The sequence below is a fragment of the Drosophila navojoa genome, chromosome X (assembly GCF_054131105.1).
Source record: "Drosophila navojoa isolate 15081-1374.11 chromosome X, UAZ_NAV_1.0, whole genome shotgun sequence".
Lineage (NCBI taxonomy): Eukaryota > Metazoa > Arthropoda > Insecta > Diptera > Drosophilidae > Drosophila > Drosophila navojoa.
In genome coordinates, this window is record NC_142895.1 from 12,815,112 (window position 1) to 12,838,475 (window position 23,364).

The window sequence follows — 23,364 nt, forward strand, 5'->3', positions numbered from 1 at the left end:
AAGTTTTTGCAACTTAAGTTGAACGTAAAATTTGGAGTCTTTTTTTCTCGACTTCTTCTTCATTTTCATCTCTTTTCTGGCGTTTTATAAAGATGAATAAAATTTTAAGCCAGTGCTTCAACAGTTACTGGTCCTTCTATCCCTCTCTGTCTCTGTCTCTCTCTCTCGCTCTTTCTCTTTCTCTCTCTTACTGACTGCCTCATTTGAGTAATGTTGCGAAATGTATGCAGTTTTGGCAAATGGCGAGGGCTAGGACATTGGCATTGCCATTGCCAGTTGAGGCTGCAGCCAGCCAGGGCCAAGTGACGACTGGCAACTGGTTGGCCAGGCAACCAGCTAGCTGACAACTTACTTTTCGCAATGCCAAATAGTGCGCCAGGAAACCAGTATCCAGCGCCAGGACATGGGCCAAAAACGTGTGCCAACGTCGAGGGCTCGACAACGACGGCGGCGGCAACGGCAACGGCGACGACTCGACAACTTTGCCGCTCTCTGTCTATTTCAACTTCCTTTTTTATTTCCGTAATCATTTATATGCAAATCGCTTGGCTGCTGCTGCTCACACACACACACAAACACACACAGATACATGCACAGCCACGCCCACTTGAGCGCCCTCTTGAGTTGCTCCTTCGATTTGCCATCAAAGCCCGCAAAAGTTTTTAGTTCGTCTTCGTTTTTATTTTTGCATGTATTTGCCACTTTTTTGGCTCTCTCTCTCTCTCACAGTGTGTGTGTCTACTGGAGCTTAGCAGCGGATAAGCACCCCCACTCGACTGTCTAGTTTTGCAATGCCCTTACGAACTGCTAGACGATATTATTATTGAATAGAATATAAATCAGATTTAATATCTGATATATGCATATGGATAACTAACACAAAACACGCAGTTCATAAAACGTAATACGTAAAACATAGTACATAAGTTTAATTCGTAATACATATTACGTAATACACCGTATTACGTAATTACGTATTACGTAATACACAGTACGCATTACGTATTACGTAATACACAGTACGTATTACGTATTACGTAATACACAGTACGTATTACGTATTACGTAATACACAGTACGTATTACGTATTACGTAATACACAGTACGTATTACGTATTACGTAATACACAGTACGTATTACGTATTACGTAATACACAGTACGTATTACGTATTACGTAATACACAGTACGTATTACGTATTACGTAATACACAGTACGTATTACGTATTACGTAATACACAGTACGTATTACGTATTACGTAATGCACAGTACGTCTTACGTATTATGTAATGCACAGTACGTCTTACGTAATGCACAGTACGTCATACGTAATGCACAGTACGTCTTACGTAATGCACAGTACGTCTTACGTAATGCACAGTACGTCTTACGTAATGCACAGTACGTCTTACGTAATGCACAGTACGTCATACGTAATACACAGTACGTATTACGTAAAACTATACTAAGCTGATTGAATAACAATTGATTGACAAATGCTAACAGATTGATTAATTGATGACATATATAATTGACGATTGACTTTGTTGTATGATGAATGACTCATTGCTGGCTGATTGATGGAGGACTCATTGGAGATTGCTTAGTGATTACAATCAAGTTGGTTGCACATTAAATCCTATTGGTATTTAATTAATTGATTAACGTTAGCTATCCATCTGAATGATAATGATGATGATGATGATATCATTATTGTGCATATTCCAGGAAGAGTATTCAAGCATCGAGCAGAGATTGGAATTTCCTTTTTGGCTCATTTGATTTGCATCGATAAAAAGCAGAAAGAAACGTTGCATATTTTCGGGGGGAGGAAGTCAACTTTTTTTCCTTTCTTTTCCTTCTTTTATTTTTTTGGCTGCCGCACATTTTACACAAGCTTCGTGTGGATGTATGTGGGTTTCTTATTCTTCTTCCTTTTTCGTTTTTTTTTTCTTTCGGGGCTCATTAAAATTGCACAACACTTTGATTTGCATACGTGGCGGAACCCCCTTCCTCCTTCAGCCAGAGGAAACAGCGAAAGTTTTCTGGTAACTGAAGCTGCTTACCCCTCGGGCCTGTTTTTGCATAACAAGAACAATTTCGTGCTTTTCTTTTTGCCAAATTCGAACATTTTTGCGGCAAGCGCAAAGTCATTATCATTATCATTATCATTATCATAATCATTATCATTAGCGAAGTGAAGCGCATTATGAGTAAAAAAAAAAAAAACAAGAAAAAGAATTTATATTCCAGAGAGCGAAAAGAAATAACAAAAACAAAACAAAACGACTACGAGAAATGTCAATGTAAAAGTCGACCGAAAGACCTTGTTTTAGGGGCGCAAATTTAGACGAATCAAAAGTTGCTAACTGTATTAGCCAAAAAGGAGGAAAATTGTATGTCTCATAAGACTACATATATATTTATGTATATATTTTTTTGATGGTTTATGGTGGCAATATGCAAATCTTGAAGTGAAATTTGGAATTCGAAATTGGTTAGCGAGTGAAGCATAAAGTGGAAAATGTAGCACAGAATTTATGTATAAAAATACGTAATTGCAACAATTGTCGCGTCTTACGTAACTCGACAGCTATGAGAAATGGAGCTACGAAATTTTGCATGACAATTGCTTTCAGAGCTAAGCCGAATAGAAGAGCATTGCTTTAAGCACTTTTGAAGTCGACTTATCTATTATAATGCAAAATCTTGGCAGATAACTTTAAATATTCGTCAGTCATAGAGATAGGGAAAGAGATGAACACTCTGGAATATGAATATATATTTTGGATAAGTGAGATCCTCTCTTCCCATATGCTATCTATTTTATAGGTATATCAACTCAAAAATACTGACCACAAACTGATATACCCCTCTATCAGGCTGTGCAATAGAGCAAGCATGAAAAGGTTTATTTCAGACATAATTCAATTTCAATATTTATTTAACATTTTCTTTTTGCTGTTGCCCATAAATAGTGAAATTCGTTTAGCTGCGAGCATATTTTAGGCTCTATCTGATGCCCATATACAATATATGTTTATATAAGTGCATGTGTGTGTGGGTGTGTGGGTGTGTGTAGGCTGAAGCCAAAAGAAAAAGCGAGACGCATAAAACATATTTGGTAATTGAATTTGTTATAATTTTTTATGTACAGCAGGTCAACAGCAGCAAATTATTCACACAGAGACACACACACACAAGCGCAGAGTGGCAGCTGTCTGTGTGTGAGTGTGTGTGTGAATCTATGTGTGTGTATGTGTCACTCTTATTTATTTAGCGTTTTGTGTTGTCAAAGAAAATGCTATAGATACATATACACACACAAATACACACACACACACACACACACACACACACACACACACACACACAAATACACACACACACACACACACGTTCAGCTTTTTGTTTTTCTTTTTGCTCAACTGACTTGTGGACTTTTAAAGCGTCGACGGCGTGGCATTTCGTGCTGCGATATGTGAATGTGGCCATGTGTGTGTTTGTGTGTGTGTGTGTGTGTGGGCGTAGGGCGGAGCTGGGGGCGGTGCGGCAGGGTGCGCCTGTTTGAAGACTTTAAACGTCGCAGCAAATTTCATTTGATTTATTTGCCAGTTTTCATTTCCCTTTCCCATTGTTTTCGTTATTTCTTTTTTTGCTCTTTTTTTCTTTGTTGTATTTTATTCTTTTGCCTGTCGTTGTGTTCGGGCCAGAAATCCATTTGGCAATTTACTGTAAATCACATAAAAACGCAACAAGGGCGTGCAGCAACAACGAACAAAAATGTTGCATACTTCAAGGCGAGCAGTCAATAGAGGAGGCCAGCGACTGACTGTGTGTGTGCGTGTATGTGTGTGTGTGTGCGTGTGTGTTTGTGCGCCTTCTTTGTGAATTCCATTGAACATTTCATTCCGGCATATGAGTGTCGTGTCGTGCCGGCCTCCTTTTATATCGCATTTTCAAGGTATCCTTTTCATCTGGGCCCAATCACAATTCGTCTCTAATCAACTAGCTGTAGCTGAGCTTGTAAAATGGTTTCTTTTTTCATGCCAAGAGCCACTTGATCAATACATTACAGCGCCATAATATGTCATACAGTCATTGATGTGAGCTAATATTCATATAGACCTAAGGGAGTGTTCCACTAATCAAATAACTCTTTAAGCATCAGCTTAAAGGACATTTTTCTTAGGATTCCTCAGTCAAAAAAATACGAAACTTTTTTTTCAGAGTGGTTCCTAAACTAAATTGAATGAAGAGCAGAACGATAGCATCGTGAGGATATCATAAATAGAAAGGGTTAAATATTACACATAGCTCTTATTTTCTTAGCACTTTACTTTTCAGATCTAATTCTCCCTAGAATTTATCGATAAATTCTTTTGAAGCGAACAACCATTGTTCGGCACGCTGCCTAAGTAAGACCAAATCGTCGCTGCTCTAGAGTTCCTCTTTGATATTTTACAAACTAGTCTCCATTCTCGCTTTTTGTTCCTTTCTTTTCGTGCTTTGTTTCACGTACTTTCGCTCAGTGTAGTAGCTGCTGGTTTTGTATGACCGCTCATAAAGATATAATTTAGGTGTGTTTTCTTCTAGTCTGACTATGACTCTGGCTCTGACTCGAACTTCTGCTTTGTCTCCGAGACACACACACACACACACAAACAAGGGAACTGGGCGCATTTGTGTTCATTTTAACAGACTTGACAATGTAACTTTTGTTTGAACAACTTGCAACTCGTTTGTTGTTGCTCTTGCCGTACTTATTCATCCATCCAATTGTTGTTATGCTCGCTACCCAGCGAACGTCTCAGAGCTGGGTATCATAGTCGTAGTTGAACCACGAGCTGAAGAGCGCAGGATTTCGACTAAAATCAATAGTTATCCATCTAGCTTCTTCTACACATATTGTGAACTAAACTTCGTTGATTGTTTAATCGATAAATATCGACTTAACTTGAATATGCGTAGCAGTACAATTAAAATCGATAGTTATCCATCTAGCTTCTTCTACACATATTGTGAACTAAACTTCGTTGATTGTTTAATCGATAATTATCGACTTAACTTGAAACTTCATAACCTACACTTAAATTCTTCATTAATTGTTTTTATCGATATAGATTAAATATACATATATATATATATCGATCGAACAAGTTAAGTACTTGCTGTATAAAGCTTGCAAATGTCTTATAGAGCTTGAATAAACTGAAATTTAGTAACATTTTGTTCCATTATTTCTTAGTATATTCAATCAAGATCCGCAAAGCTTTAGTCCGTCTTTACTTTCCCTTTTGTATTTCTTTCGATAGCTGCGTCTCTAAAGAAAGTCTGGTCTTTAGTAAAAATCTCATTCTGCAATTTCGTTAACATATCGATAAGTATCGATATGCCTAGTGTCGCTCAAAAGCTTATCTCGATAGCTTTACCGAAACATTCCTCTAATTGACGCTGACTCTGGCACATGTGTGTGCCTGTGTGTGTGTATGTGTCTTTCTATGTATATGTGTATGTGTGTGTGTGTATGTGTGTTACCTTTAGATGTAACAGCCGTTGCTACAGGGTAGCATTTAGTCGCCCACTTGAGACTGAAGCACTTTTACTTTTCTACGGCTTGGGCAATTCAGAGTCAGATAGAGAGAGAGAGCGAGAGAGAAAGGATATACCTATGTGTACGTTTGTTACCGGCAAACTGAAGGCAGTGCAAAAATGTCTTGTGTTTTCTTTTCGCGCTCACATCATTTGTTGTCTGTCACGGGGCGATTTTCTTATTGTTGTTGTAACTTTTTGCTGCCTTGACGCACTTAAAAAGCAATTTAGTCTAATTACATTAAGTATAACAGAAACAGCAACAACAGCAGCAGCAGCAACAGCAGCAGCAGCAGCAGCAACAACTCACAAAAGTTGCGCGTCTCGTGCGTGTGTCAATAAACACACACACACACACAAGCAAGAGTGAGCGAGACAAAGTGAGAGATATGTGTGTGCGTGTGTGTGTGCGGCTGAGCAGAAAAAATGGCGCTTTTAGGCCATAATTACCTGAGAACTTTTGCCAGGCCAGAACTTGGCTGGCATTATGCCGCCGTCTCAGTCTCAGTCTCAGCTTCTGCTCCACCTCTCTCTCTTTCTCTCTCTCTAGCTCTGGCTCTGTGCTTTCTGTTTCATTTTGTCTTTCCGCTTGGCCATTGCTTGTTGAGCTCACTTCCGTTTCCTGTTCGACAACCGCTCGCACCGCTTGTCCTTTTGCTTTTCTTTTTTTGTGCCTATGGGCCACGACGCGAGCGACCTCTTCATTATTACGTATTATTATGACTCCCCTCGCACCCACACACACACACACCCTAAGTTGTTGTTATTATTATTCTGGCTGATTTCTTTGGTTTTTCCCTCTTCCTAAACATCTCTCACTCTCCCTCTCTCTGTCTATGTCTTTCCGTCTTGCGTTCTTTCTTTGTTTTGAGTAAATAAATCAGCCGTGGGCCAAGTAACTTTATCCACAGCTGTCCAAAGTGGCTTTTGTCTGCTTTTTGGCCACTCGACAGTCGCTGCTTCGTTTTTATTCATCAACCAAGTTGTATAGACTCTCCGACTCTGGCTATTCATCAGGCTCCAGCTCTAGCTCTGGCTGTAGCTCCATTGCTTAGGCATTGTTGTATATCCGTTGCATTACTATCTCACACTCAGCACATTGATTGGATAATTATAATGAGCTTAGCTCGACGAGAGCCAAGTTAATATACAAAACAAAACAGAGACGGCGACATTCATTCAGCATTTGACTGACGCATATATACCCTAACCGGAAAATTCTTTACAAATTCTATTACTTTAACTCAATAAATACGCTTGCCAAAGCAGTTCTACTTAGCTTCAAGTGTGCAAATTTTAGTGTTGTAAAGTTCACTTTGATTCATCGCACTCTTCGTCATGTTTATCATAATTGTCCAGCACTTACCTAAAATGAGAAGAGAAGAGAAGAGTATGTTTAATTAGTTTCTATGTCTAAGACGGACTGTGATTAATTTGATTTCCCTTTAATTAAGCTGTTCTATTTACATTTAATTGATAATACAAAGTTGTTTCATAAACTTGCTTCAATTGTCGAAGGAACTTCAGGCAATTAGCTACCCTAGAAATAATTAGATAATCCTAGTCGCTCGACTGCTTTGCACAGATAATTAACAAAATTCTATCTCTATATCACACACACACACACACACACACACTCTCGCACACACATACACAACATTTCAATTGAGCCAACACAATAATCAATGTTCGAAGTTGTGTAAAGTCTGTTTGAGCTACAGCTCGAAATTCCTAAATAAATCAATCAACATTTTATGGTAGCCACCAAGCACACACACACACACACATACACACACACACATACACACACACTCACACACACACACATACACACACATGATGTCATCCACACATACTTGAAACTCTGCTGCCATACGGCCAACAATGCCACACCTACGCTTTTCCGCACAGTCAACCCTATGGCACGCCCCTCTACACTTTTCTTCACACCAAAAAACTATGGAACAATATTTTAACAAATTTTTTTTATTATTTTCCTTTTGCTGTTTGTTTGTTTGTTGGCGCCATCTGATGGCAGCTGCTGCAACTACACTATTGGCACACCCCTTGGCCACAAACATGCCATGGGCCACCTGCCCTGCCCTGCCCTCCCCTCTCTCTGCCGCCTCTCTCGCTTTCTAGTCCGAGTCGAAAAACTTTGTAATTAACAACGCAGCGTCTGACGACCTTTTTGCTTAACAATATTTTCATTATAATTAGCTTCCAGTGTGAAACTTTAAGCGTGGCGCGTCGATGGCTGAACGCCAGCTCGGTGGTTCGGTGGCTCGGTGGTTCGGTGGTTGAGCGGTTCAGCGGTTCAACAAACGACAGCTGTCAGTGGTTAAAGTTCAACCCATAGCTGAATGCAGTGCCGACAGTGTGTCTCACTGTGTGTGTGTGTGTGTGAGTGTGTGGGCGTTTGGGGGCGTGTCAGTGCTGCGGTGTGTCGTCAATGCTTGTGCGAATTCCAAGAAAATTTCAATTAAATTGTGATTTATATTTGTTCGTCTACATTTTGCTTAATCCACTTGCTTTGCCCTCCTTCTCTCTCTCTTTCTCTCTCTAGCTCGAACTTTCTTTGTTTCTCTGTCTAACTCAAAGTCTCTTTCTTTTTCTCCTAATATATCGCCTTCTAACACTCTCTCTATGACTCTCTCTCTCTCGCTCTCTCTCTCTTGCTCTATCTGTCCCGTATTTTCCGCTCTCTCTATATCTATTTCGCGTTCTCTTTCGATCTCTCGATCTCTCTCTCTCTCTCTCTCTCTCTATTTCTTTTTTTCCTCTTTCTCTCACTCTTTCTCGCCGTCTCTTTCTCTCGACCTTTCTCTCTCTCTCACTCTTTATCTCTCTCGTTCTCACTCTCTTTCATTCCCCCTCTCTCTCTTTCTCTTTCTTTCTCTTTATCTCTCTCTTTTTCTCTCTCGTTTTCCTTTCTCTCTCACTCTTTCTCTCTCTCACTCGTTCTCTCTCGTTCTCTCTCTCGTTTTATCTCCCCCTCTCTTTCCCTCTCTATCTCTCTACCTTTCTTTTCCTCTATCTCACTGTTTGCTTCTTGTTCTCGCATTGTGCTGTTAAACTTAACAGGAACTTTAACCAGCATCTCAATATCTGCCTAGAAATTGTTCAATTCAAGTTAAAACCTATTCCAATATTTGTAAATTGTATTATTCTAAAATTTTTCATCTTTTAAAATCATTGTATATGCTTTTAAAAACTTCAATATATCTGTCAAAGTTGACAAGAACTTTTTCCTCTTTTTCTGTTATTACTATTTGTCATCTATCATGTACTACCTATTTAAGCTGCAGCCACTTTCCGAGCATTTATAATTCAATCAAAACTGACGGCTACTTTAAATAGTTGTCAAAGTCAACTTTTAGCTTTCAATTCCATTCCATTTATAACAAAAAAAAAGCCAAAATTCTAGCTGTATATTTGGAACTTCTATATGCCCCCCAAGGCTGTCAATAAACAAGCACTCGAACATGTGGTAAAATTGCTATTTTATTCATAAGCATTTCGTATTTTCGTATATGTAAACATAAATCAGTCAGGAGCCCCAGTAAAATAAATGAAAAGAATAATCAATAGTGTAGTTGTTGCTGGGCACGAAGTGAAGCTGAGTGCAAACTTAAATACGGCAAAGTTGCAAACTTTTCAATAAATCATAAGTGAAACATGTTTGACATGTTGTTGTCCGAAAGTCTCAAAGTCTCAACGTCTGAGGCTCTGAAGTGAAATGGAATTCTATATTGAAGTCTTGGCAAAGCTATGTATATGCATTTATTTTCAACTGAATTCCTTTTAGAGTTCTCGCACACCACATAAGCTTCAAGCTTATTAAAGATGACAAACACACAATGTCAAATATCAAAGCTTGGAGTGTCCGGTAGGCAAAGACTTATGGACGGGCTTCCAGGCTGCAAATAGTCGACGGGCAACAACAATTACGAATCCGTTAAGCGCACCGCAAATGCAACAGATACAAAAGCTGACAGCTGAACCGTCAGACAGACGCACCAGACGGACCAGACGGACCAGATGGCCAGAAGCTGGCCAGGAGGACATGACCAGAACTGGACCAGCTCCTAGTCAATGTGCATGTCCACGTCCACGTCCATGTCCTTGTCCACGTCCACGTCCACGTCCACGTCCACATTCATGTCTACGTCCAGGCAAAGGCCCACGCAGTGGCCATTGCAAGCCAGTGAAGCGGGCGCTTAGGAAAAACAGCCACAACAATGCGTCGAGACAATGGAAAAATGGTCAAATAAAGTGGGCAAAAAAATATATAGAAAACAAATGCTATTGTTTCTCGTATACCCTATAGCCGATGGAAATGTTCATCTAGTCACTTCTACTAGCACTGGATGAAGTTTTATGAATTTTTGTACAATCGATAAATATCGATTGTGGAATTATGGGAAATTTATTATTAATGCATTCAGCATAACAAAGTATTTTTAGTATTTTTGTATGTGTTCAGCATAACAAAGTATTTTTAGTATTCTTGTATGTATTTTCCATCGCTAATTATTATGTATTGCTAGTCGATAAATATCGATTTTGAGTTTCAGTATGTGTTTGATACCTATACCACAGAGCACAGCGTCAACAGCTTAGTGTTGAACTTTATTTCTATTAAGCTCTATAATCAAATGTTAAATAAAATATACAAAAAAAAATCGATAAGTATCGATTTTTAATATCACATTTTAAACGTTATTTTCTACTTTGAAATGCTAAATATTGATATAGCAAGGCAATTCGACAGACTAGAACTACTCAATGTGCTCACATTAGCGCGAGGTTTACTTAAATGATAAATATCGATAAATTTTACAGATAACATGTAATCAATTGACACCAACTACTTGTATTAAGTCCAAGCATATCGAATAGAGCCGCAAGCCATCGCGCATCTAATTACAGGTAATATTCAGGTCGTTCACTCACTATTACAGTTATCTATCCCAGTGCGATTGCCGTTGTTGTTGTTGTTGTTGTAATTGGCAAAGCGTTGATGCAAAAAGAACAGCAACAACAACAACTAAAAACAGGCAACAACAGCAGCCAACAGCCAACAGCAGCCAACATGACATTGACGTTGGCGTTCGTAAAAGGATAAAGCGTAAATGAGTTGCCAACCACAAGCAACAGCAACAACAACAACAACAACTGCAAGGGAATTGCATTTGAAAAACAATTTAGTTAGCTGACAGCGTTTGTAACTGCGCTCGTTCGACTGTCAGATGCACTTAATTGATAGCTTTCGCTTAAGTGTGACACTTGAAAATGAAGCTTAGAGCAAGCCACAAAGGCGAGCCGAGGCAAACCTGTGAAACTGATTTCGATAAGTTCAAGTGGGAAGCAGGTAAACGTTTCGATTGCAGCTTTCAACTCTGAAATCAGCCTTGATATTCAATAATGTCAGCAAGAATCGATAGCAAATTAATCGAAATCGCATTTTAAAGAAGTGTGAGACGAGTAATCTTTTCATAAGCAACTTGAAATTGCAATATATAACAATCGATAGCACATTAATCGATTGTAGTACGAAATGGTAATGGGGCAATGGTAATTTTTCAACTAAGACTTGAGTTTCTCAAATAAGCATTGATATTTATTGATAACATATATAATCGATAACAAATGAATTAAAACTTGACATTCTAAAACAACGATATTTATTGATATATGTCAATAATAATCGATAAGTCGAGTTAAGTTCATTTAACTCTTAAAACTCTAAAATAAATTTTGATAAGTAGCTATTAATGCTACTACTAAGGGATAACAAATTAATCGAAATCGTACCACACACATGTAGCCTATAAGTAAGTTATTCAGTTGTAGCCTAAAACTCTAAAGCTAGATTTTTATCTATTGATGTTACCACTTATCGATAACAAATTAATCAAATAGAATGAAACAATGACTTTGCGTTTTTCAACATTATCGATAGACATTTATCGATAACAAGCCAGCACATCAAATGACAGAGCAACAACAGCCCAGTGCTAGTTATTAATTACTGCCCTGAAATATGACTCTCTCTCTCTCTCTCTCTGTCTCGCTCGTTCCCACTCTTTATCTCTCTCTCTCTGTCTGTGTGTGTGGTTACAATATAAATCTGCATGTATATAAAACTTAATATAGACGTGTGACCAGCAACAGCCAAAGCTCGCAACCCCTTCACACCTACCACCCCCACCGGCCGGCCAGCCCTGGCCCAGCCCAGCTCTGGAAGTTCACTCTACGAACGCGCCCTTTGCCGGTCAGCGGGCAACTGTATTGGGCAGCAACCCCTTGAGGCCGGCAGCAACCAAAAGAAGAGAAGGAGATGGAGGAGGTGGAGGAAGAGGAGGAGGAGGAGGAGCGTGAGCACGGGGCCATCGACATGGACATGGCAACAATGGACAACAGGCAGCACACACCTTTTTTATCACTGTTGTTGTTGTTGTTGTTGTTGTTTGTGTTGTTGTTGCTGTTCATGTGGCCAGCTGACAACACGACGCAGCAGCGCCCAGCAGCGTCCATGTTGGATAAACGGAAATGTACAGCGGATATATTGATTGTCAAATGTTGTGCGTGTATGTGTGTGTGCGTGTGTGTGTGTGTGTGCGTGCGTGTTGAATTGGTGTGTGCATAAACAGACAACATAGTATCCGTGCCATAGCCAAGGCAAACCCTAGCACTACGCAGCATAGACCAATCAAATAGATCAATTTTATGCAGCTGCCAAATACCCTATAAAATCTATATAGTGTTTATATACATATATATTTATCTATATTTATTTATACATAATCTACGCAATCAAAATTTTGTGTTTATCTTAGTTTATTTTCGATAACTTTTGGACTAATCAGCGACTATTGTACTACTTGTATAGACTAGAGGCTGAGAAAAATATCTGCCTAGTTTCGTTTTTAATTTATACACGACTAACTGCCAAATCACTAAGATTTCATTTGTTTTACTGCAGCTATAGCCTCCCTAAGTCAGTTTTGCAGTTAGCATCAGGTGATTCAGGTTTTATTTAATTCATAGTGAATGGCGTTGAATATCATAGTATTCAACATGTTTATTCAACATTTTTCAGAATACTTTTCAAATATTGCCTTGGCTTTTACCTAACAGAATTCAACTTCTCTTAAACGTTACTCATATCAATTGCAGTCAGTAAATAGAACAGATTTAGTTCAAATTGGGGCTGAAGCATTTTTTCTTCTTTTCTTTCATAATTTTTCTATTCTATTAGTATTTATTAGTTTAATAATTTTTTTATCTATATAAATTAATTTTTACATATATTTTTTGCCATTTTTTATTCGTTTATTTATTTTTTATTTACTTCTTTTTTTATTATTTATTTATTTTTTTATTATTTACTTATTTTTTTATTATTTAATTATTTTTTTATTATTAATTTATTCTTTTAGTATTTATTTATTTTTTTATTATTTATTTATTTTTTATTATTATATTTTACATAATTTTAGTTTTTATTTTTATTTAGTATTTAATTTTTTATTTTTTATTATTTTTTTATTATTTTTTTATTATTTTTTTATTATTTTTTTATTACTTTTTGTATTATTTTGTTATTAAGTTTTTTATTAATTTTTCCTATTATTTTTTATTTATTATTATTATTTAATAATTTAGTTTTCTTTTGTTAAATCGATAGATATATAATTATATATATATATATCAAATCGTAAATCTTAATAAGAAATTATAATTATTTATTTTAATTCATTATTTATAAGTATTATTTTTAAGTATAAGTATATATACAAATTAAACGCTGCGAAAATATACACAATTTTTCGCTCCGTAAAAATTTTGATCGCTTGGAAACTTAAAAAAAAATTTAAGCACAAACAAAAATAAACTGTATTTTTATTACTTTAGTTATTTTTCGAACTGTTTAAATGTAAGTAAATAATTATATTTTAAATCATAAAAATATTAAAAATACAGAAAACAAATTTCAAAGTCAATAGACGAAACTTTATTTAACTGAAAGCATCTGTGAATTTTGACTATCAAACCGTACTCATATCAAACTTTAATCTATCGGGTATATATGTAGAAAATGAATCTGACAAATAATAATAAGGCCTAGCCCAATATGGCTAACTCGTTAATCATAGGGTATTCCAGGCCAAAAGCTAACCAAGGACACACACACCCACACATATGCCCACACACCAGACACCCACGCACACGCACACACACACACACACACATGCACAGCTCCCATAGCCCCCAGTCCTAAATAATTTGATATTTATTTTGATATTATTAAATGGGGCTGGCTCGAAAAACGTCCCGTCCGAGCAGCGGCTCGGTGGGGGCCTGACCGGGCTGATAAATGCATTTGACAGGCAAAAAGGCTACAACAGAATATTAACTAACCGAAGGGCCGCTGTGGCCCTGGCGCGTTGCGCTACGTTACGTTACACGCCTTAAAGCCACAATTATTGAAATATTTTATAATATTTGGCATATTTGGAATGCGAATGCGAATGCGAGTGCGAATGCGAGTGCGAGTGAATTTGACAGCTGAAACAGACGCAAGTAATTGGCAGCTAATTAAGAGTCGATTGTTATCTTATACGCTCCCCTCCATCGCCCTGCTCCCCATCGATTGTAATTGAAGCATTTCAAAATCCATTATCTAGCCCCTTTGCAACACTGGTCAATCAGTGTTATTTGTCAGCTCCATCTCTAATGTCTTCGCAATTGAATAATTGATGATGAATTCATCTAAGCTGTCATTAAATGTACGTGAATGGGGACTCGGGGACTCGGGGACAGCGGGACATCGGACCAAGGAGTGCTTTCACCAGCAGCAAATAATTTTAAGCTCGCTTGAAATTCGATTTAAATTTCATGTGGTTGTGCGTATGAGAAGCTGAAATCGTATGCGAGACTATCGAAATGGCAGCTTTAAGACTTGCAATAGTATCAATCTATGGGAGTTTTTAGATAGAGGATCTCTCTCACTCACTCTCAATCTCCTCTATCTATCTATCTCCTCTCTCTCTCAATCTTCTCTCTCTCTTTCAATCTCCTCTCTCTCTCTCTCTCTTTCAATCTCCTCTCTCTCTCTATCTCCTCTCTCTCTCTATCTCCTCTCTCTCTCTATCTCCTCTCTCTCTCTATCTCCTCTCTCTCTCTATCTCCTCTCTCTCTCTATCTCCTCTCTCTCTCTATCTCCTCTCTCTCTCTATCTCCTCTCTCTCTCTGTCTCCTCTCTCTCAATCACTATATCTACTCTCTCTGTCTATCGCAACTTTTTTTCTTTGTCTCCCTCTCTCAATATTTCATTTTCAGCCTTACCGCCCGCCTTTCTATCGCATCTTTCTCTCTTTTCGCTCTCTTTCTCTTTCCCTTCTCGCTCTCTCTCTCTCTTTCTCACTCTCTTCTTACTCTCTCTCTCTCTCTCTCTTCCCGCTCTTTCTCTCCCTTCTCGCTCTTTCTCTTCCTTCTCGCTCTATCCTTCCTCTTCTTCTGGCTATTCCCTTTCACCACCCATTTCTTCACACCTATTTATCCTTCTCTTTCTTACTGCTTCAGCCTGTATTTATCTCCATAGCTTTATCTATTCACTTTGCTCGCTCTATCCCTCCCTCTTGAGCTCCTTCTTCTTCCCTGTCTTTTGTGCATCTCTTTTACATCAACACATGAACCCAGTAAGCTTTCAATTGCTTTAAATGCCCATGAACCGAAAACTCACTAAATGTTTGTGAAAGTTTTGACTGTTGCCAGCTCAACTGTCAAGCACTCAAAAATTTAGTATATCCACACAGATACATATATGTAGAGATATATGCATATGGAATATATATATATATATACTCATGTTTATATCTATATATGAAGCTGTTAGTCCCGAAAGTTTCACTGTGCGACAATTTAACATGAAACAAACGAGCATTATACAAATTTGTAAGCGTTAAAGCTCCTCAAATAATATTCTATGCGAAAAGTTTTGTGCATTCATATTTGATTTTATACCAAATTAGTTTTGTTTTTACGACACAAAATCCCAACACTTTTGCCGTCCGTCCGTCGGTCCGTTGGTCGAGGCCTTAGTGTTGCTCTCTGCGTAATGCAGTGAATGGATCTACGGGATTATTATTAAATTTACAATGTTATCCCCAAAGAGTTGTCCAACTGCAACAAAAAAATATATGTGAGCCGGCTTCAGCGACTGCATAATACTCATTTCTGAAACTATTAATATTATATATAGAACTATCGTAGTCTTCTATTCATCCTAGCTCTCAAATCGTGTCAAACCCCAAGGGGCTTATATACAATATAATAAACTTTTTCTTATATCAATCTATAGAAGAGCTCAATCCTCGTTGCTTCATTCTCTGGGTTCAGGCCACATATACCCGACTCTATATTTTCTATACAATATCTCTTCTCATTGTATTAAGCAAATGCTTAACACTAATTTATACACATAATATCATACTATACATAACTAATATACACTCTTTTCACTGGCTAAAGGGGTATACGAATTGGCCGAAATAAAACAAAAAAAAAAGAAAATTGTATTAGCAAGGGAAATCCTGCTTGAAACGCTCAACCCTGTCATATTTCGCATATTAATGTTGTTCATTAAAGTTGTATAAATTATAAATGAGAGAATGCAGACATGGCCCTAAAATATCATCCGGGGCCACATGAGTTAAAGCGTTGTGCGATAGAGACAGCGTTAGACAGAGATAGATAGCTAACTAGAAACTGTACTAAACTATATATTACTCTATGCATACATACATATAGAGAGAGTATACCACAATAGTATATGTATGTAGTGGGATAGCCCCCTTTTTGATGACCTTGTTAAAGAGCATTCTGTCATGTGCTCTGTCGCTGCGTGCCCGATGGAGTATTTAGAATTTTAATTACCACCTACTTTCACTTTATGAAATGTGTCCATAAGCCAGAACTCTGGGATGACATAATCAAGCGAGCGACAAGAATTAACAATATTGTTATATAAATATTAGACAAGTTTTAAATGAGTTCATTTGAAGGTCATGCACGAGAGATAGGCTAATGGAGTGGAGTCAAGTGAAAGGGAGAGTGAGAAGCGACAATAGGTGTGATAGAACAAGATACCAAGGAATACTAGGGTAGAGAGAAGCGACGAAAGAATTGTAGAACCCGAAGGAAAAGAAGATAGAAGATAAGTTTCAAACTGAATGAAAAACGGAAGAAATGATTCCGAAGTGTAAGAAAAGAGAAACGACTAAAGAAGTTAGCGTAAGGAACCTTCGAATCAGGAAGTGAGAAGAAGAAGAAGAAGTTGAGCTCAACAAGAAAAACTTATTCTAATATAAGAATAATATTCTAATATAATCTAAAATAAGAAGCGAAAAGCATAAAGCCAGAAAGGAATTGTCGGGCAACTTATATAAGAAGTGACGAGAGCAGTTCAGATCAAAATTGAGATAAAGCTTTAAGAAGTAAAATCTTTTAGAGTTACTTATAAAGGCGGAATTACTGCAGCCAAGAGATGGCATCAAAAGTGAACGCACTTAGTGAAGCAAACAAGAAGTTAAAGCAAAGGCAACATTGAGGACAAAGCTGAGGTCGAAATCGAAAACGAAATCGAAAGAGCAACGTCGATGAAAAGGAAACCAACAAAGAGAAAGAACCCAAGTGAGAAGAAGTTCAATAAAAACTGCATTGAACGCATTCAATGGGTTCGATTGAAGGACATTCAAAGCTGCGGCAATTACCAACTAGATTTTCTTTTTTTTTCTCTCTCTCTTCTATATAGTATATATATCCTCTTCATCTTTTCTACTTTTTTCTCTTCTCTTTTTTTTATAAATGATGTTTATTCCATTTACATGCGGCGGGCGTTAGTTACGTTTCATTTACTCAACAGGGTAAGTGTGTTTGTGTGTGTGTGTGCAGTGAACACGTTAAAGCAGCGCACATATTGATTACCCTTCAACATCGTTACTGTTGCTGACCCATCCAGACACATCCAGAACTACGCGAACTGCAAAACCTTTTTACACATTGTTGTTATTGTTTCAGTTACTCTGCTTTTGTTGTTTTTGGTTTTGTTCATCCCTTTTCGTGCTCTTCTTTGGCCTTTTTGGTATATTTTGGTCACTTGTTTAGCCAAAACTTTGTGAACACTGAAATATATTATAAATAACAAAGAACTAACTGAATTATGCATGCGGCTGAAACGAATCTAGGTGAGGAGCAGAAACTGAAACTGAAACCGGAATCGGAATCGGAATCGGAACTGACACTTGAAACGAATATTTGCCAAGTCATGAATTAAGTAAGAAAACAGAAGCTAAGCTAAAATGCCATTATGTTAAGTGGAACTAGCATTGGAACTGAAAGTGGAAACGGAACTGGAATTGGATGTGGAGCTACAACCAAAGGCAGAGCTACCCATATTGCCTTAAATGCAAAAACTGATATCTGGAACTGGAACTGGAACTGGAACTGGAACTGGAACTGGAACTGGAACTGGAACTGGAACTGGAACTGGAACTGGAACCGGAACCGGAACTGGAACTGGAACTAATACGAAAGTTAAAGACATCTTCGACATATGAATAACTATGCCTAAGAGGAACACATTTCTATGCTTCAAATTGCTTGGAACAGGAACTTGAGCTGGAACTAGATTCAGAGCTAAACATGAAACTGAAAGTCATAGCTGAGATATATATATTATTGGATATCAAAAATGTAACTAAAACAGAGTCAAACCTAGTATTGCTAGACATAAGTGGAACTGGAACTTGTTCAGCAGGGTCATTCCAGGCAAATATCTGATTTAAAGTTAGAGAAAAATTGACACGGCAACCACTGAAGATAGACCAGATAGCTCAACCGAGAGTCAAACTACTTTTGGAACTGGAAATGCAATTGGAGCTGGAGCTGATTCAATTGATTCATTCAAATGATACAGCAAAACATAAAGAACATGATAACAGACAAAGCTAGTTTCTTTTGGATGATTCGAAGAATCTCAGTTCGAACTGAAACTTTAACTTGAAACAAAACTAGTTCCACATCCGGAACTAGTCCAATTAAAAGCAAATTAACTAAGAATATACGTGCTGAAAAGGGTCTGGAACTGGAACTGAAACTGGAGCTGGAACTGGTGTCAGACTGGCTAATGCAGTGACACGAAATGGCCTTAAATCATAAATTGTCCGCAAAACGAACTTCGGGTCAAATGTCACATAAATATACATATATCCCACATATATAAATATTTGCTTTTTAATGGCTCATAGGCGAGGTCGAGGGCGTGTACGTGGAGGGCAGTGTGTCATCATTAAATCCTGGCCAAAAGCAATTTGAAACCAAAACGCAAATGGCAAAACGTTCGCCTCCAATTTGGCTGGCGTTTTTTCTTCTGTTTCATCTCTCTTCACTTCTCTGAGCTCTCTGGAGTTTTCTACAGAATTTTCCCCAGCATTTTCTGCACTCACTCAATTGGTGAGATTTTGTTCGCCTTTATTTGCGCTCAATCGCAGGCAGTTCCACATTTATGTTCGCATTTTTATTTGAAATGCCATCAAAGTACAAGCGAGATGTCCTTGTCCTCTGCCCACATTGCTTAGAATTGCCGTCTGCTCTCATACACTCTGTCACTCTCTCTCTCTCTCTCTCTCTGTCTCTGCCTCTGTCTCAGCTGCTGCAACTTGAATGCCATCCATGGGCGGCCACTCGTCAGCAAGAGTGTCGTAAAATGAATGACTATTGCATAATCAATTAGATTTCTCGATGTCCTTTAACCAATTTCAATTCACAACATGGCCACAGCCAAAGATTCGGAAACACATTCACGATTTATGGCCCGCACACTCCCACACACGCACACTCACACACAATTGCAGCTACATTAATCAATTAATTATTAAATATTGCGAATTACAATGCTCATTAGGAAAACAGAAGGACTACAGAATTCACACAGCTCGACATGTGTTGCCCATCATTTAATGGAGCTCCCAGCAGCCAGAGAGCCATGCAAATTGATATTCATGGACAAACGGCAGAAAAACAATTGAATCGATGATTTCTGCATAACGTCGCATTCAAGGGCTGACCATTTACATACTCTATTAAAGAGAGCTTAAGGCTCTACATTGCATAATAACATAAGGTTTACAGTATGTTAAAACCATTAATAGCTATGCTTAGTTAGCTGCATTAGTAGAGACTTAAATATAAACAACTTACTTAAAGCAATTAAGCATTATATGATGTTTCAAACAATAACACAAATAAGTTATCGATAGCAATTATCGAAGTTTAATGTAACGATATTGGCTTTATAAAGCACATGAATATACAAAATAGGCATATATATTTTTGATGCTATACTTTTTATCTTAAGCCTTGAGCAACATAACAATCGATAGCTATGTTGGATGTCTATCGATAGACATATATAGAGAGGTATATACAAAGTATCATCTAATAAGTTATAGCAATATACATCGATACGTTTCGATAAACTTCAAGTAAGAGGTCTACTTAAAACTACAGCCAAACCTAAAAATATCGATAACTACATTTTGATTACTACTGAATATATTAGCTATTTTACATACATAGTTAAACAAACATCTCTATATACGAAATTCCAACCACGACAACTATCGATAGTCGTGGATTAGCAGTTATAGTTCTTTATTGTTACTTAAACAACAATTAGACTAAGCTAACGATAAACGATAACATTTAATAAAAGCCAATCGTTTATTTGATTTACATTTAAGTTAGATTTTCTTATCAATGACCTTGTGACGCCATCAGCCGTTCAATTGCAACAAATAACTCTCGATAAAAGAATACAACAACAACAACAACAACAACAAAATAGAAACGAGATAACGAAGCGAGCAAAAGCAGATGGGAGAGAAAAAAATCATTTCTCGATATCCCAATGGATTTTGCATTACTTATTCTGTTTGCATGCCCGACTAATCTGCAGCTTACGTAGCGGCCAGAGCGAAAGTCGATGGCGAAGGTTGGGGCAACGGGCAGGGGGGGGGAGAGGGTGCGCTTAGCAGCGACATAGGAACTATTGACCCAATCATCGCATCAAGTTAAAGCTAAAAGTTTGCTTACTTTCTTCAGCATTTCTCTTCTTCATTTCTATTTTCAGCTTGTCCGGTTAGGCTAGGAACGGGGAGGTACCACAGGGGTAGACTAGTGGACTGTAGGCAGAGGCGTCCTGTGTGGAGCGGCTCTGCCACCTAGCTGGATATGTGGCGCCAAAATGACAGCTAATGCCCGAACAGTTGTCAAATGTTTTCAGCAGTAGTTGCTGCATAAGGGTAGCCGTTCTTCTTCTTCTGTTTTTCTTCTTTTTTTTTCGTTGGTTTGGGGGTTGCTGACAACCCTTGCGTATCGACGGGGCCAAAACGCTGGGCGTGCGGATTAACGCACACAGCGTAACGAAGACAACCAGTATAAGGACAAAGACCAGAGACAGCACAGAGAGATAACACACAGAAAGAGAGAGAGAGAGAGAGAGAGAGCGAGCGAGAGAGAGCATTAGAAAGGCGGCGAGTGGGAAAGCTGCGAGAAATCTTGGGCAAAAGGCGTTGACAACAACAACAAAATTAAATTGGTTTACTATTGACCTTGGCGTTTGTCAACGCCTCTGCTCCAAATGTTACCCACGCAGCGTCGCACACCTAGCGTCACATAAATAAGTCAAGCAAGTCGGAAGGGACAGACATACATACATATATAATATACACAGAGAGAGATAGTGCAGTGAAAGCTCTCTATGAAGATTGGGAAATTGGAATAGAAACTTCAAAATTCCTAAAAAAAAAATATGATCTATGTATAGAACCGATTCTTAGTTCATATATAGAAACTTCAAAATTCCTTACAAGAGTTACATATATATAGAATCGACTATAAGTTCATCGAATATCAATCCTCTCTAAACTAATAAAGCTCAGACAAATGTATCCAGCTATTATTATCAATAGCTATGGAATATACAGTCGAGTTCTGATAAATCGATTGAACAGATATTCAAATTATCGATAATTATCGAGAACAAATTTTTGTCAAGGAGAAAATATTGATTTCTCGAATCATTTTCGATTTAGCGGTGTATGAATCATCGCGACTCAACTATATTAGCATAATAATTTAATCCAATTTAATTTAATCTAATCTGAGCTACATATCTCGATATAATCGATATAACTTATATTATTAAATCTAACTAGGAGAGAAAAAAAATTCGATCAATGCATAAAATATAAATTGAAAACATATTTAATTGGCAATCAGTAAGAGTTACAAAATATAATTTTTTCATAATCCAAATAGATTGGTAGATCTCTATACATTATATAAGCCGATACACCCTGAGCGTAAGCGTTTCAAATGCATTTAAGTAGCCAGAGCTCCCTTAAGCACTTATCTAGCCAAAGGCAACAAACCATTTTATGGAGCCTTCACAGTATATACACATACATATACATTGGAATATATATATATATATATATATATATATATATATATATATATATCTATATACATATATAGAATCCATCCCGACTTATATATCGTGTTGTATTTTTTTTTTCTTTTTCCGTCGCATAAATAAATAAAAATCCGTCAAGCAACGTGAATTAAAACAGATTTCACTTCAAACAGCTTCTGTCCAGCCGGGAGGGTAGACACCCACTCCGTCCGACTCCAATCCCCCTGCAGCTGGTCCCTTCCTGCTCTTCGCCCTCTCTCAGCAAACAGCAGCAGCAAGTGCTGCTAGTCATAAAAAACGTTTGGCGCTTCTTCTGCTGCTTCTGCTTCTTCTTGCTTTGCCTTCAATTCAATTTTATTGATTTTTTTTGTTTTTATTTTATTTGTTTTGATTTTTTATGCTTAAACATTTTGATACCCTGTAAAGAGTGAGAGTGGAGAGAGTGGAGAGAGTGGAGAGGGTGGAGAGATTAGAGAACCATTCTATCTTTCGCCCATGCTGGAGAGCGGAGATAGTGTAAGGAATGGAGAGAGTGGAGAGAATGGAGAAAGTAGAAAGTAGAAGAAATTATGAGAATGGAGAAAACTGCAAGTGGAGAGCTTGGAGAGATTGGCTAGAGTGAAGAAAGTAGTGAGGGAGAGAATGGAAAAAGTACACGAAATAATGAGAATGGAGAAAACTGGAAATGGAGAGATTGGAGAGATTAGCTAGAGTGGAGAAAGTGTGAAAGAGAAAACGGGTGAAAGAGTGGAGAGACTGGAAAACGAAGAAAAGATGCAGGCAGAGAAAAGCTTGGAGAGTATGGAGAGTGGAGAGACTTGAGAGCGTGGACAGAGTGAGAAAGCAGAAAAGCGAGCGAGTAAAGAGGCTGAAGAAAGCGAATAGTTTGGAGACTGTAGAGTTTAGCAAGTTCTGAGAGTGGAGAGAGTGTAAAAAGTGTAGAGAGAAGAGAGTGAGCATAGCGTTAAAGGTAGATCAAGTGAAGCTGCTCTGCAGAGCGTATGAAGAGTGAAGGAGTGGAAGAAAAGAAAAGCAACGAATCGAAACGAATCATTGGAGACTTAACAGTGAAAAGGGAAGCGCTCATTCTATGATATCATATACTATATGCCTTAAACCAATCAACCAATTCTATGCAGGGTATCTCTGCCATTGAGCATGCCCGTCATAGAGCATATTTCGCTGCTCTGGCATTTGTCGTCAATGTAATTTGCCGTTACAGG

At 37.9% G+C, this 23,364-nt stretch overlaps 1 protein-coding gene across 4 annotated transcripts in view; it reads right to left on the minus strand.

Annotated features, from left to right (window-relative positions):
* LOC115565440 (neurobeachin) overlaps positions 1-23,364 on the minus strand; it is a 137,148-nt gene that overhangs the window by 104,375 nt on the left and 9,409 nt on the right. The window contains exon 2 of one of the 4 annotated variants that reach the window (XM_089264025.1): positions 6,248-6,961. The exons of the other annotated variants lie outside the window; for them this stretch is intronic. Coding sequence (XP_089120151.1) covers positions 6,941-6,961 — 21 coding nt within the window. The 3' untranslated portion in view covers positions 6,248-6,940. Of the gene's footprint in view, positions 1-6,247; positions 6,962-23,364 lie in introns of those variants that run through there. 4 annotated transcript variants of the gene reach the window in all.